General features: G+C 48.3%; 1 protein-coding gene across 1 annotated transcript in view; it reads left to right on the top strand.

Moving 5' to 3' along the window:
• The window catches only part of LOC144155117 (protein turtle homolog A-like), a 325730-nt gene that overhangs the window by 177711 nt on the left and 133713 nt on the right, over positions 1 to 14306 (top strand). The window contains exon 2 of the mRNA XM_077686370.1: positions 9847 to 10188. Coding sequence (XP_077542496.1) covers positions 9847 to 10188 — 342 coding nt within the window. The remainder of the gene's footprint in view (positions 1 to 9846; positions 10189 to 14306) is intronic.

The raw sequence follows: 14306 nt of genomic DNA, 5'->3' as shown, positions 1-14306 counted from the left end.
GGTCGCAACAGGGCTCACGAAGGGGGGGGGGGGGGATTTTTGGAAATTTTGCCCCTAACAGACGAGAAGGGGGAAACTGTTTTCACAAATTCGTGATTATTTCGCTCACCCGTTCACACATCGCAGTGCTTTTTGCTGATATATGCTACCCGCAGCTAAAAAAAAAATAATTTTACAGTTTTGCCCTTACCAAAACTAGTGGCACGAATCTACATTTCGGAGCAAATGGGGTGTTTTTAAAGACCCCCAATATATGTTTCACTGCTTGGTGTATCCAATTGGTTTCTGCTGGTAAATGTTACCGCTACAAATGCACCAAACAAATTTTTAGGATTAAGCCCTGCGGCGCTGCTAAAAGGGCGAAAACAGTTTTTTTAAATTAAACCCCTGACGGGCCGAAAAGGCCTAACAGCTGATGTCAACGCCCAGCCAAACTGCGGGTTCTGGATGCTTCAGATTTCAGGAGTACATCCTTTTAAAGACGATAGTCTTTCTTGGCCTACTTAAACCCATAAATTTTGGTCTGTCTGTATGTCTGTGTGTCCGTCCGTCTGACTGTCTGTGACTCGATTCAGCCACCCGGCCAAAGTAAAATGTGTACTTAGCAATAGTCTTATCTACTCACAGCCAAATGTAAACGTCTAAGCCCGGTTTATATATTCATACTTGTCAACTTTGTTGAACAATAACAAGACATCACGTAAATATAAGACAGGAAATTAGTACACAAGGGATATTTACAGTGTCCCTTTACTTAAAAAATTATGGATGCTTGGTTTTGAGATAGCAAATAATATTCTAGCTCTACTGCAGGAAACCGCCGCCTGCTGTTGCCCGCGCCATGTCTTCGCAGCATAGCAACAGCAACGAAAGGTTCCACTAGCTAGATTCCACGTTCTGCTTGGAACGCACGTGGAGCAAGTCGACTGCCTCGATTCCTGCGCGTCTCCGCGTACTGCAGCGCTGGCATCGAGAACCCGAACTGTAGCAGTGGAATGCGGTAAATTCAAATCGCCTTGAGCAAACCTTTAGTGTGTTTACCTTGGTATGAGCGCGACGGAACAGGAACCGCATGAGAGGTGAGCGGGAAAGCAAAGGGGGACATTTCCTTGGCAAATTTCTACAAAGACTATCGTCTTTTGACGACATTTGCAACGAAAGGAGCAAATACGCGGCCAGTTTTTTATGGTGTGGGAGTACAATATGGCTGATTTTTTTTTTAATTTCTCCTGGTTCACGGTCAGCACCAACCGCTCGCCAACATGCATTATACTGTATATATCGGCGACACACCCATTGCCTCACACTGTGGCCATATTCGTCAACTAGGTGTTCCCCTCGCTAGCCACAACAGTGCTCGGCAATGGATAACGCAGCTGCGCAAAAACTGGAAACCGTTGCTGCGCCCCATGTCTCACCTTTTTAACAAATTTGGCGGCACTAACCAGTCGGCATGTCTCACGCTCTCAAGGGCAGTAGCCGCCGGTCGTCTGACTTATGGCGCACCGGCTTATGACCTCTCTTCGACTCACAAGAAGCACTTAGCGGTGCTTTACCGGGCCCTGCTTTGTACGATGAGTGGACCTCCGAGGCATACTCGCATTGACGCTCTTGAACTGGCTGTCCCGGTCCCTCCGTTAGACGAGCTCCTTGCGGAAGCCGTACAACAACATCGGCTTCGGCGGACGCTAACACAACAGGGGACTGCACTCTGTGCGTGGGCCGAACGTGTACTTCTAGTACTTCCGTTGGCTTCACCACCCCCTCCCCCTTGGTTAAGCCCGCCTGTTACAGTTGCTCACCAACGAACCGGAATTCTGCGTTCCCTTCGTAGTGCTCGTGAAAAGGCCCTTCAGCGCGTCCTCACAGTGAAATTGCCGGACGAGGTCGATTTTTTTACGGATGCTGCTAGCCTCTCCCCTTCCCATATGGGCCTGGCCGGGCGCTGCCCAGCTCGACCGGACCTGGACGGCTCCCTCACACGTCATGCTTTTATTAACTCGTCCCCCATGGAAGCGGAACTCCAGAGCATCCTTAGTGCACTGGATCATTTGGCCTTCACTACTGCAAACCCGCCACCTATGATCACCATTCTGACCCGTAATGGGATCGCTACCCGTTTGGCATGGGTGCCAGGTCACACGGATCCGGATGGGGGCAACCAGGCTGCACATGATGCAGCACGGGAGCGTCTTGATAGTACCCCTCCCCTGGTTGACAACGCGTCGTCCCCCTCCCCCTTCCCTCGCCTTCAATTTGATCACGCACGCCAGGCACAAAAGTGCCGTCTTTCTTCCGTTACCCCTCCTGGCTAGCTGGCTCTGGCTCCCCCGATGCCTCGTTCTGCGGAAGTATTCTACAACAAAGCTAGGACCAACGCAGCTCTCTCACCCAACATCACTAGCAAATGGATTTACCCAACGGGGTCTCCACCTCCTTACTGTCCCCACTGCCGGATGACCGTATTCGCCACCCTTGACCACGTAATCTGGTGGTGCTCCACGTTTTCACTGTACCGGCCTATCCTCCCCAATGCTATGCCTCCCGATGTCTTACGAGATGACCCTCCATTGGAAGATTCTAATTTTCTCAGAGCTCTTGGGCTGTTCGGCGTAAAGAGTGGTCTGTCAAGATGAGTGTATACTGGGGCCTCCCGCGGTCGTGAAAATTCTCTAATAATAGATCCTCACATTAGCTTGGCCTTTGCGTACTGAAAGGAACTCCTTTGCGGTCTTCATGGACGCATCATCTCTTTAACTGCATAAGCTACTCTTCCCTTCCCATTCTTTTCCTACCCTTATTTTGGCCGCATGGCCTTCCCTCGATTAATAAAGGACTATAACAACAACAACAAAAATTTACAGCCCTGAGAGAGTGAAAAGCGCCGACATTTTGTTTTACATTTTTCTTCTTTTTATCGCAGGCCCATGAGAGATCGAACAGGTTTTTGTTAATGTAGGTAACAAAAACTGTTTTACAAGATGTTTCCATAATAGCCACCTGATAGGGAATATCAGGATTTGGGAAAAATTGTGTGGTTTTACAGATTTCTCACTAATTATTCAGCCCGTTGATATATTCCATTAGTTTTTGCTCACAATTGCTGCCCATACAAATCTCCAGAAACCAATTTCGCGATGTTGTCCTAACAAGCACATAAACAAGAGAACGGGAGTTTTTAAACTACACCCCTCAGGTAGTAGAATTAAGTTGAATTTTCGCGCGTTCGAATACCGCGCATCATCTATTGAGACTTTCCGTAACCAGGGATAATTATCTAGCACACTTACTGATATAACACTTCTCATAGGGAGATAGAAATATAACTTTTATTTGCATGAATGACTGGGGCGCGGTGAGCGCCGCCCAGACGGTGGCCACAACTTCAGCCGCTCGAGTAACGAGTTCCTTCTAGAGCCTCGAGCGGCTCAACGCCTTCATCCACTGGTCAGAGGAATTAATAGGAGGGAATGGGTCCTCTGCGCAAGCCCAAGTTTGGTGTTGGACCATGGCTTTTTCACCGCAGCTAACCTTATGCCTCCTGCAGAAGCTCCTGTATTCACAGTGGGTGGGAGTTCCAAATTGTGTACAATTCCACGGTGAATTAATCAATTATGTCAATTAGAAAAATTAGTGTTATAAGTATAGCGGCCCACCCGGGCACCGCAGGGTGCTGCCGCTAGTAGCCAATATTTGCATTCAGGTCCTTGTAGAGTGGCAAACTCCTCCCTGCCAAAGTATGGAAGCACGGTCCCCGCGGCGCATGTTTAACAATTGCTCTCATGTGATGTCAGAGGAGGGGTGTGGCGGATGGGATTTGAATAAAATACAGAGCATCAAGATACAAAAGCGGGTGACATGTAAGCCTAAAGCATGTCACGTTTTTGCATTTAATGGCGTGGGAACTGGATTTAGTGATAGCAATTCTAGCAAACACGTGGTGCAATGTATTTCCGCACCTTAATATATTGAGGTGTGGAAAGGCTGAATTAATTTTCGTATTAAAAGATCACACCTTTCGTAGGTCTCCTGGCTTTTGTTCGACGGGCAATGATGCATTGTTTGCATTAACATACATTACTTAATCTTCCCTCCACCTTTCTTAAGACCGTTTCGCTTGTCTTTTTCATGACATTTAAGAGTAAGTCGAAAAGTTCGCAATGAGAGCTGCTGCCCCATATTCTGCTTTCCTTTGGTGCCGCCATATCTAGATGCAGCCAGAAAGGCCTTTTAATAAAGGCGATAGTCTCTCTTGAGTGCCTAGACGGGAATTTTTAAATGCAGAGCATTTCAGTAACTCACGATGTCACCCGCGTTGACGTCCGTAGTCGTAGTCCGCACCCCTCCCCCTACACTATATAAAAAAAATACTATCCGGCGCCTGGTTTCGATCCCTCGACCCTGCGGGCGGAACGCAATGTACATGGTGCTCTACCCACTGTGCCACAAAGCCGACACAGAATGGGAGGCTACGAACGCGGCTTATATCCTTGACTCATTCAAACTACGTCAAGAAGCTGCTGATACAACGCATTCACTACCACCAACTCCCCAAACACTAAACGTTAACGCAATACACCCACCCCCTATGCGACGCATTTACTCGAGTCCCCCTCGCGGGGAGATGGGCCCAATTTCTTGGTCTGTCTGTCTGTCTGTCTGTCTGTCTGTCTGTCTGTCTGTCTGTCTGTCTGTCCGTCCGTCCGTCCCTCCGTCCGTCCATCCGTCCACTAAATTTCTAATTTGCATAGTTAGTTGCCCAAATTTCTAGCTTGAGTAGTTAGTTGCCAGCATAAAATAAAAGGTCGGCCTAGATATGATACCATGACGTGCATAGTTTAGCTAGCAGCGTGCCTTGATCGTCACTGTCATTTCTTTTTCATTAACTAGACTGGCTCTCTTCGTTACCTAAATGCTAGACCGCCCTACGACGGGCGGTGAGCAAGGGTGGCCGGTCGATAAGGACAGTGGGCAGTACGCCGTGGTGTTGAACACCCTATTTTGAAAACCTGCACTTTCTTATAGCAGTGGCTGGTGTTAAAGAAAACGTCGTGATGTATTTACGCCACGATAACAATGCTTCCAAGTTTGCGAAGTTAGTATACAACACTAAGACAAAATAATTCTAGCTTAGGCACTTCGTAGAAAAATAATAGATTTAGCTCGAACGTATAACCGCGAAACCATGCGTAGTCACTCTGTGCTAAAACTCTATGTTGTGAAGCAGTGACACTGATATGCAACAAAATTATGTTCACTTGCCATGTTTTACAAACGTGCGCGTTGCCAAGACGTAATGTTCAAAGTTCGCATTGGCTGAATTTTTACTGCACGAGAACTCTCCGTGTGCTCCTGGCCCGCTGTCTCAACTTAATCTAATGCTTTCTTTTATTAATACACGGATGGAATAAGTAGTATTCGTAATAAATATGTACGCAGTAGCATCCGAAGCAAAAATACTAAAAGAAATGAACGAAGCACACGCTACAGTGCCTGTCATCGAAGATAGCTGCGCTTCTTTTCCCAAATTACACGACGCGCTTCTCATAGTCCACACACGGCAGAGAGCCCACTTGGATGTTTCTGTACTGCTAAATTCCACCATAGCAAGCTGTTGATGAATGCTATATCAAGCGCATAAAACAACTCCCAAGTCCCACATATATTTAAAAGAATCGGCGAACTTTTTTTAGTGAAGAGGTCTCTAGTGCTAGAATTGCTGAAGATCTAAATTTCGCCATTGCTGCTATTGCCGTAGTCAAGCCGTCAGACCAGCTCAGCCTGGGCAGTATTCTTACTTCACAAAACTAATACCGGGGTGAAACAACAGAGCTCACCTAAACACTTCTTTTGAATTTCGAATGTAAGAGGAATAGTACCCACTTGAACACCTTGAGGATGACGTGGCACCAAACGGGTATACCCGTATTGTGGGTGCCGACACACAGCCAAAGCGGATGCAGCGTTGGCAGTGAGTGTGGCAGCGCGCAGCGCAGAGCGTCTCGCTAGCTCGGCTCTGCGGCTCCTCTGGGTGAGGCAAGCGCACATTTACGCCCCTCTCCCCGCTATGGCACCAGCAGTCAACTGGATCCTTTGCAACAATGACACCGTTGCGCGCAAAGTTAGCCTGAACTGCCGTCTCCTCTTCCCGCTACACGGTGAGAAGTTCGGCGGTGGCCTTAGCAACAAGGAAGCCGTTGATGCGGGGCCACATGACGCGTCGCAGCCAATGGAGAGATCAGGCCGATGCATATCCTGGTTCACGGCCACATGACGCGTCACAGCCAATATGTAGACGTCAGTACTGTGTATACCCGCGTTCACAGCCATGCATATCCGCATTCTTAGCCACATGACATGTCAGAGCCAATGGGGCGTCAGGCGGGCGCATTTCCGCGTTCGCGGCCAAAAGTAATTTAGGTGCCGTTTCGCTGCTACAAAGAAGCCGATGCCGGCTTTAAAAGGACTCTGCAACACTTTCAATAAACGCTTTCACTCTTTACTTCGCGTCTGAAAGCATTGTCAGAGCTATTGTTATCAACAACACGGAGCGGCACTGCGTGATTTGCTCGTCGCGGCAGAACCATCCGCCTTCTATTTCTACTTCGCTTTGTGGCTTTTTTTCTAAAGTGGCTGTCGAATGCGCTTATTGCTGCAACAGAAAGGATGAGCCAATAGCCGTTATATTGCTCTAATGGTGAATTCGAGCATTTAAAGGACGGCAAGACTCGGAAAAGAGAAAAATATTTTGTGCAGGTTTTCAAGTTATCTGATGGACATAGAGCAGTAATTTTTGGCTGAGGTACTTTGTGACCCACTATTCTAAGTACCAGATGCGTTTGTCGACTACGTTCTGAAAGCATTTAAGATTTCGAAAAAAAGTTGAAAAGGTGTAGCAGGGTCCCTTTAAAGCTCGGTAAGCCACTCAATGTTTCTTTTCGACAATTTTTAGACCAGATGTTTCTGGGGCTCATTTGACGAAGTACTGCATTGTCTGAACAGAAATATTGTGGCCTGTGTGCGCAGCCAGCCAGCCTGCAACAGGTGGACCACCTCACATAGCATACTACTGCCATGAAGGAAATTTTAGAATTAGTTTTTTGGAGAGCCTGTAAAGGGTTTTGCACTGACATACACTACTTCTGCGACAAAGCTAATTTTAGAGCCAGTTTCGGAGGGAGCCTGTAAAGGGTGCTCCACCTCACATAGACTGATACTGCCATGAAGTAAACTTTGGAGCATCAGTTTCTGAACAAGCTTGTAAAGGGTGCTTTACCTAAACACTGCCACGGAGCAAGCTTTAGAGCAAGTTTTCGAGGGAGCCTGTAAAGGGTGCTTTACCACACACAACAAATCTTGACATGAAGCAAATTTTAGAGCGAAGTATTTTGAGGAAGCTTGTAAAGGGTTCCTCACCTCACAGACGAAAACTGCCATAAAGCCAATCGTGACGCTTGCGATGAAGCAAGTTTTATGGCGACAGCTACAGGGGCTTAGTCAGCGCCCGCGGAACATAAAAAAATCGTTTCAACACCATGTTGCAGTAATTCAAGCATGGCAACATTGATGGCTCCGGAAATGAAATGGTGACATACATGGTTATAAATCGGGCTGCCTTTACGCGCATACCTCGCTCCTGTGCCAGTTTTCTAGGCGTGTACCACCTCGGAATGAACAGTGTCCTCCTGCGGCACCATGTAGCAGCCCTTCACAGTTGAGAACGACACAGCACACGTGGCTGAAAGGCTCCTTGGTTGCGCTACGCAATACTGCGATGGTTGCTTTGAGATTAGCCATGAATCGACCTTTCCTCACAGCGGTAGGGTGGCGTAATCTAGTCGTCTGGGAGCACGCTCAAAACTGGCTGAGCAGGTGGTTGCAACAATTGGGCCTGAAATTTTCGGATATATGCCTATAGCGTAGCCTTAAAGTAGTCATGCAGGCAAAATACAAATACGGAGGACGCCTTGCTGGGCGGCTGTGCATTATTTTTGACCCCCTGGGGTCCTTAACATAGGCACGATGTGAAAAGTAGGCATTTGATGATTATTAGCATGCCACGTTGGCTACAAAATTTCTTCAAACTCTTTTCGGTGCATGGAACTGTTCTTTTTTTCATGAGGAACAGCTAAACGAAAAGGGCTCTGACCCTTGCATGGTGAAATTCACGTCGTATTTGGCGTGAAACAAGGCTTGGATAATACTAATATTATTAATATTATTAATTAATTAATTAATTAATTAATATTAGAAGGCTTGGCAGGCTATTTTTGATGTGGCTGTGGGGCTGATTGAGCCACCCGTAGGGGAAAGATATACGAGACTGCAATTGCTGCGGGTGCATGAAAACGTTCAACATGCATGACGAACTAGGGGTGAACCTTCAGATTCTTATATGCACGCTACCTCAAAATGTAAAACCCTTCATAGCATTATAATTGAGAGAGCACCACGCTACATAAGAGTGTCTATATTGTCGGTACCATTTACCTTATTTTTGATTTCGTACGAGGCACTGGATGTGTTTTAGGAGCCAGCTGTCCGCATCAGTCAATGAACTTTTTTTTTTTTCTGAACCTGAGGGCATTCATGTCCCCTCTGATAATAAAGGCATGCCTCCTCCTGAACAGGATAAACAATACACGCAATTTCTTCGAGACGGTATAATTCTCTTTAAGCTTTAGAATGAAAAGATAAAGAAACAGTTTTATTTTGAAGAAAAAAACTAAGAATTTTAAGCAACAACGGTTTTCCGCGTTTTGTTTTAAAGTAATTTGCTAAATGTCGCCACCTGCGCGGTGCCCGAACTCGAAATAGTAGCATCTTACGTAAACTCCGTTTGGGACCGCGACATGGCGGGTACAGCGGCATCTTGTAAATTTCAAGAGCAGCGATGTAAACTTAACACAGGGACATATGCCAACTCTCTCCCTTTTTAGGAGAGCGGAAGCGAACCGACACAAATGCATATTGAAATGTGTATGAAGCTATTTTTTCTTCCCCTGCGTTACGCCTAAAGCAGAACTCGCGACAAGTGCGTCACGGTCTTTGTACCGCTCCTCAACCTGTGCTTGTTCATGACTACTGTGTTTCTTTTGAATTTTGAATGTAATGTAGAGGTCAAACACCTATTTCAACAGTGAAAAGAAACCTACATGACTGTGGCTGCTAAAAACCGACACAGACATTTTGTCCGAACTCTCTTTTGTGCTCATTGAGAGTGCACCGGGCCTACAAGTACTTTTTCTCTCTCTCCTCCATCAGAAATACAACTTCCGGTGCCAACAATCTAACCCGCCATCTCATGCGTGGTGGCCCAATGCTACATCACCTCAGTGGGCGTACTGCAAACAATGATTGCCCTAGTGGGAGCTGTTTCGCGGTGTTCACATACATGCATAAGCCAATATTTGGTTTAACTATATAAGACATTGTGTGAAAAAGTGTCATTGTCAAAGTGCCATTCGGCACAGACTGTGGTGTTTTTACGCAATAAAGCGGAAATTCGCACTCTATTTAAAATTGGTTTAGGGTGCCTCAGATTGCCTCTGGGGGCTCGGCAGCCTTTTTGGGAAGATAATTCACTTAATTATTATGTAATCGCTTCGTCGTCCTCCCGAAATGTCGTGCACGGCTCTTGGATTCGCTGCTGTATTCAACATCTTAATGTGTTCAGCAGGCTGCTCAAACGGGACCCCAGCAGGCTGGAACAGGTTGATGGGACAGTGAAAGTACAAAAGTTTCCCACGTGGCATGGCACGCTAGGCCTAGCGAAGGCGACGCGAGCTGGTGATGGCGGTGAGTGCTTGACGGCGCTTTCCAGTGACGCACAGCGAAATGTCGCAGTGAGCGTGCTCCTGACGTCATCGGCGAGCGCCGAGCTTCCGTGCGACCTGGGTCCCCGGTCGGAGCCTGCGGTGCGGGCCTGGTGGCACCGGTCCGGCAGCCCCGAGGCGCCGCTGTACACTCTGGACGCGCTGCCCGGACAGCGAGGCGCGGGAGGCCTGGTGCAGGCGCGCCACTCGCTCGCCGACGCCCTCCGGGGCCGCGCGCACTTCTCGGCCGTCCGGAGACCCGCGCTGCTCTCCATCTCGGCCCTGCGCTATGAGGACCACGGCCTGTACGTCTGCAACGTCGAGTTCAAGTACGGCACCCGCAGGAGCTACGAGGTGGAACTCGACATCATCGGTCCGTGTGCCCGTCTACTCATTAGCCCGCAGTAGGCACGCGCGTGCTCGCTAATTCTATGCAACGCGCATAAAGCCACGTAGCCGTGGCCTCTGAAGGGCTCAAAACTCGAAAGCACCTGCTGCGGGAGCTCGCTCAGATGTGGACGAATAAAGGCGGCTAGCGTAGTCGAGTCATTTGACGTTGGCGAACAGCCAATGACCAAAGCGGTGACCGGGCTTAGGGGCGAATTGGCAAGTATTCACACAAATTGTGCCGTACTAGGGCCACCACATCGGCCTTTCAGGCCGCTGTATGGAATTAGCCGACGAGTGAGATTCGTGCTTCATTCCGACGTAAGCCCGCGGTGATTGTGCTCGGCGCCCTCAAGTTGCGCGTTGAAATGCCCGTCCAGCGCAGTGGAAAATAGGAGCGGACTCGATTTTCGAGACCACGAATGGCCGCGCAGAGAGGTCGCTTATTAGCCGTTTGCTTTTAATTGGGCTCTCAGATCGCGACTTTGTTGGGGCGGGATTCGCTTCTGGACCAGGATTGCTTTGTCAAGGAGGCCCAAACGATATTCGGGGCAGGTTACGCTGTCCGGGCGATTTGCCAGCACGCTAAGATGGCGTTATACGGCCCTGTTGTGGATAAAAGCATGCGGGGTAGGGAGCGTAATGGCTCGCTGAAACTGGCGGGAATTCACACAGCCTCCACCTCGAATCCCTGTCGTGAATAATCTTCCTCTAGCTCGCAGCGTGCGCCGTCCGCCTCTTACGCTGCTGAACATTTTTATGCACTCACGTCACCGTCAGATGCACCCAAAATCGTTCATGCTGCTCATAAAATTTGCAAGCTGCATGAGCTCCCGGCGCGGGGCCACCTAGCGGAAGCCGAAATTTTACTGAAGATTGCGGGCACGAAGCTGTAAACCGGCACAAAAGGCCCATAAGTGTGTGCAACGTTGTTGCGCAACGTCCCACTATCGTTCATCTTTTCCGAGCACAGGCTCTACCTTTCCACCGCCTCATCTGAGATTTTTTTGACGCCGCTTCGCTGTACTAGGCTTGTCCTTAAAAACAAAAGAGAAATGTGACTGAAGCAACAAGACAAAGCTTTCCCTCCTTGCGCTATCGTTTACCAGTTGTTCATGTGAGTCATAAAGTTTTCTACACATTTGCTTTCATATCGGCATCCTATCTTCATTGTTCGGGTAATGCGCAGACCGAAGCTCTGAGGAAGGTGTAATAACAGCTGCAGAATTACAAAACGGCGTGAGCGTAAATGGCGATAAAAAAGGATCGAGGCTTTTCCCGGCAAATTTTTGGCGCCCCTCTCCTATTCGAGGTAACGAACCGTGGCGTCTGAGAACGAAATGACGATCCCATAAAGCTGGAAAGTGTGACACGAACGCTGAAGAAAATTTAGTTGTGGTAGTAAACTTTGCAAACGGCCGATAAATTTGCCTGATTATTTATTTCCGTGTGCCCTCAGGACTGGAGTGTAAAAATGTAGGCTGTCGCTAATATATAGCAAAATACAAGCAAACAAATTAAAGAAAATGTGTTAAAGCAATGCAAAAGAGGTTGAACACAATTGTAAATGTGCAACACGAATTGACAACGCGATAGTTGCGCGAAACTCTAATAAAAGGGTGAAGTCTTTTGGTGATGAGGGAATAATGAGCAGCGGAATAATGCTCTTAGCAATTGCTGCTGCCGTTAGAGTCACCTCGCATTTGTTCCGGCGAAAGAAGCAACGGCACGAACCCGTGTAGCGTGCCGAAACAACTACATGCTCACCATTATGCGGCCATAGGCCGAACTCAGGAGAAAAAAGTATTTCTGGGGAATAAATTGGCTTCTATAAAACAATACCCATCGCGTCAATTTTCGCACCTAATGAAATTAAGCTGATTAAAGCGTAGAGTTCGGCGAGTTAATCACAGACTAATGAACTCATACTGCTAGTGAACTGGACGAGAAGGAAAAGACGAAACACACGCTAGTGTTGGCAGTATGCTCACCGTAGCCAAAAGGGCATCCTACCTTACCAGTCGGTTCATTCGAAGCTCGTGAAGCGGGGCATAGCGAAGAATGCTATGAAGGCGGCGCTCACGAGGCTTCTGCAAGCTTTTCTGCACAAAATGCAGAAAAGCTTAGTGCAGCAAGCTGAAAGATTGGAAACAGCGGGATATCCACCAGAAATGATTGATTGATTGTGGGGGTTTAACGCGCCGACGCAACGCAGGCGATGAGGCGCGCCGTAGTGGAGGGCTCCGGATTAATTTTGACCACCTGGGGATCTTTATCGTGCGCCGAAATCTCGTACACACGGGCGTTTTTGCTTTTCGCCTCCATCAGAAAAGCGGCCGCCGCAGCCGGGAATCGAACCCGCGACCTCGTGCTCAGTACACCAGAAATGGTGGTTTCTGTGGTGGAGAGCTTTTCGAAGGAAGGGAAGAGCGCCCAATCGCCAGGTTTGGATGTCCAGAGGGAGGAAACCCCTGTGGTAGCTGTGCCACACGTGCAGCAGGTGTCCTATCGCCTGAAGAAAGTCGGTGGTAAGTGTGGCGTGCAGGTTGTTTCCTCCACTCCAGTGAAGCTTTCGAAGATGGTGCGAAAGGCCAATGAACCAAGAAATGAGCCCCGCTGCGTCACAAACATGCAAATAAGTTTGTAAAATGCGCGACGAGTGTGGTTTACGGATCCCTCTCGCGTACAAGCGGTGCTACGTCAGTCAAACCGGCAGGTAGGTTGTGGATGCGCAGATGGGGGCTGGCCACTTCGCTGAACATTGCCCGAGGTGCGGGTGCACGATGAAATTCACGCAGACCAGCATCTTGCTTAGATGCTGTTCTCAAACTGATAGGGAAGTCTTTGAGGCTTTGTGACATGCAGGGAGGGTGAGAACTGCGTCAGTGCACCATCTTTGGCACTTTCTGCCAAAGAAATCAACTTTTTGGAGAGAGAAGGGGCGTCTCATGACCATGCGTAATCGGTGACTAGTGGGCACACGTGTCAGTAGAGAGCATGTCCTGTAATATGACTAGATATTGTTTGCGCTTCAGTGTAAGTAGTGACAAAAACGAGTGCGAAGATTGCGGCGTTTCATTTTCACAGACTAATGGTTTTTTTTTTCTTCTTTTCTCGATTCATGTACTTATATCCGTGTTTTCTTGTTCCCTTTTGGCATAAACCAAGTTGAAGCTAGCATGTGTTTTGTCTTTTCCTTCTTTGTCTAGTGTAAAGTTTGCTGCAGTATGAGTTCATTAAAAATTAAGCTGGTTTGCGTCAACTTACATCGATTAGTTTGGTTTTCGTCTCGGTTTATTGTACTCTTTTAAGCGCTTACCTATGTGCTAGCGACGTCCTTTTGGCAAACCGCTGTAGCCAGATAGAATAAAACTAACCGAGGTAGTTCTCATTACGTTTATCCTTAAGGAAATTACTTTTTTAGAAGTAATTACTGATTAATTAGCGGTGTATAATGCGTTGCCCATGCAACGCATCGTAGCTACCTCTTTTTTAGCATTTTCAACGAGAATTTTGTGCTGAATAGTGAGATCACAGTGCCTTTGGGACAGAATTAGTATTACAAATGCGCGACTTTCGCTTCAGGCTGTCAGCTATGTCACGTAGGTTTATTAGGCTTTTTTTTTTTTTTTGCGATAGAATGCCCGGTGGCATAAAAATAACTTATTTACAAATATACATGGGCCCCCGTCTCTCGAAGGAAGTCAAGAAGGGAGCGGTGGTGGGGTCCCCAGAGCCACCGCTGAAGGTCGGGGGGTCTTCCAGGATGGAGGCCTGTGCCTCTCAGGTGTCGCTTTCTGGCTGAGGCCAGTGAAGGACACGCCCATATGAAATGGTCCGCGTCAGCTTGTGCGGCCGGAGCTGTGCAGAAGCGGCAGGTGTCGTCGAACGGGGCGTGGTAGCGTGGTGGCCACGCCCGGGCCACAGCAGGTGAAAGCGCCACTCCAACGCGAAGTCTGCGCAGCAAAACCTCTTCCCAGCGAGCAAGTCTACTGGGGAGGTCCGTTCCACACGGGGGGATGAGGGCACGTGTGGCGCGACGCAGATCGTCCTTCCGTTGGAGAAAGTTTTCTATCGGACCGGGCCGAGGAATATACGTCGGGT

The sequence above is a fragment of the Haemaphysalis longicornis genome, unplaced genomic scaffold, assembly GCF_048455015.1.
Source record: "Haemaphysalis longicornis isolate Haplotype H1 unplaced genomic scaffold, Haemaphysalis longicornis Haplotype H1 scaffold_1, whole genome shotgun sequence".
Classification (NCBI taxonomy): Eukaryota; Metazoa; Arthropoda; class Arachnida; order Ixodida; family Ixodidae; genus Haemaphysalis; species Haemaphysalis longicornis.
Note: the sequence above shows the minus strand (reverse complement) of the source record. Positions and strands in the feature narration are given on the sequence as shown.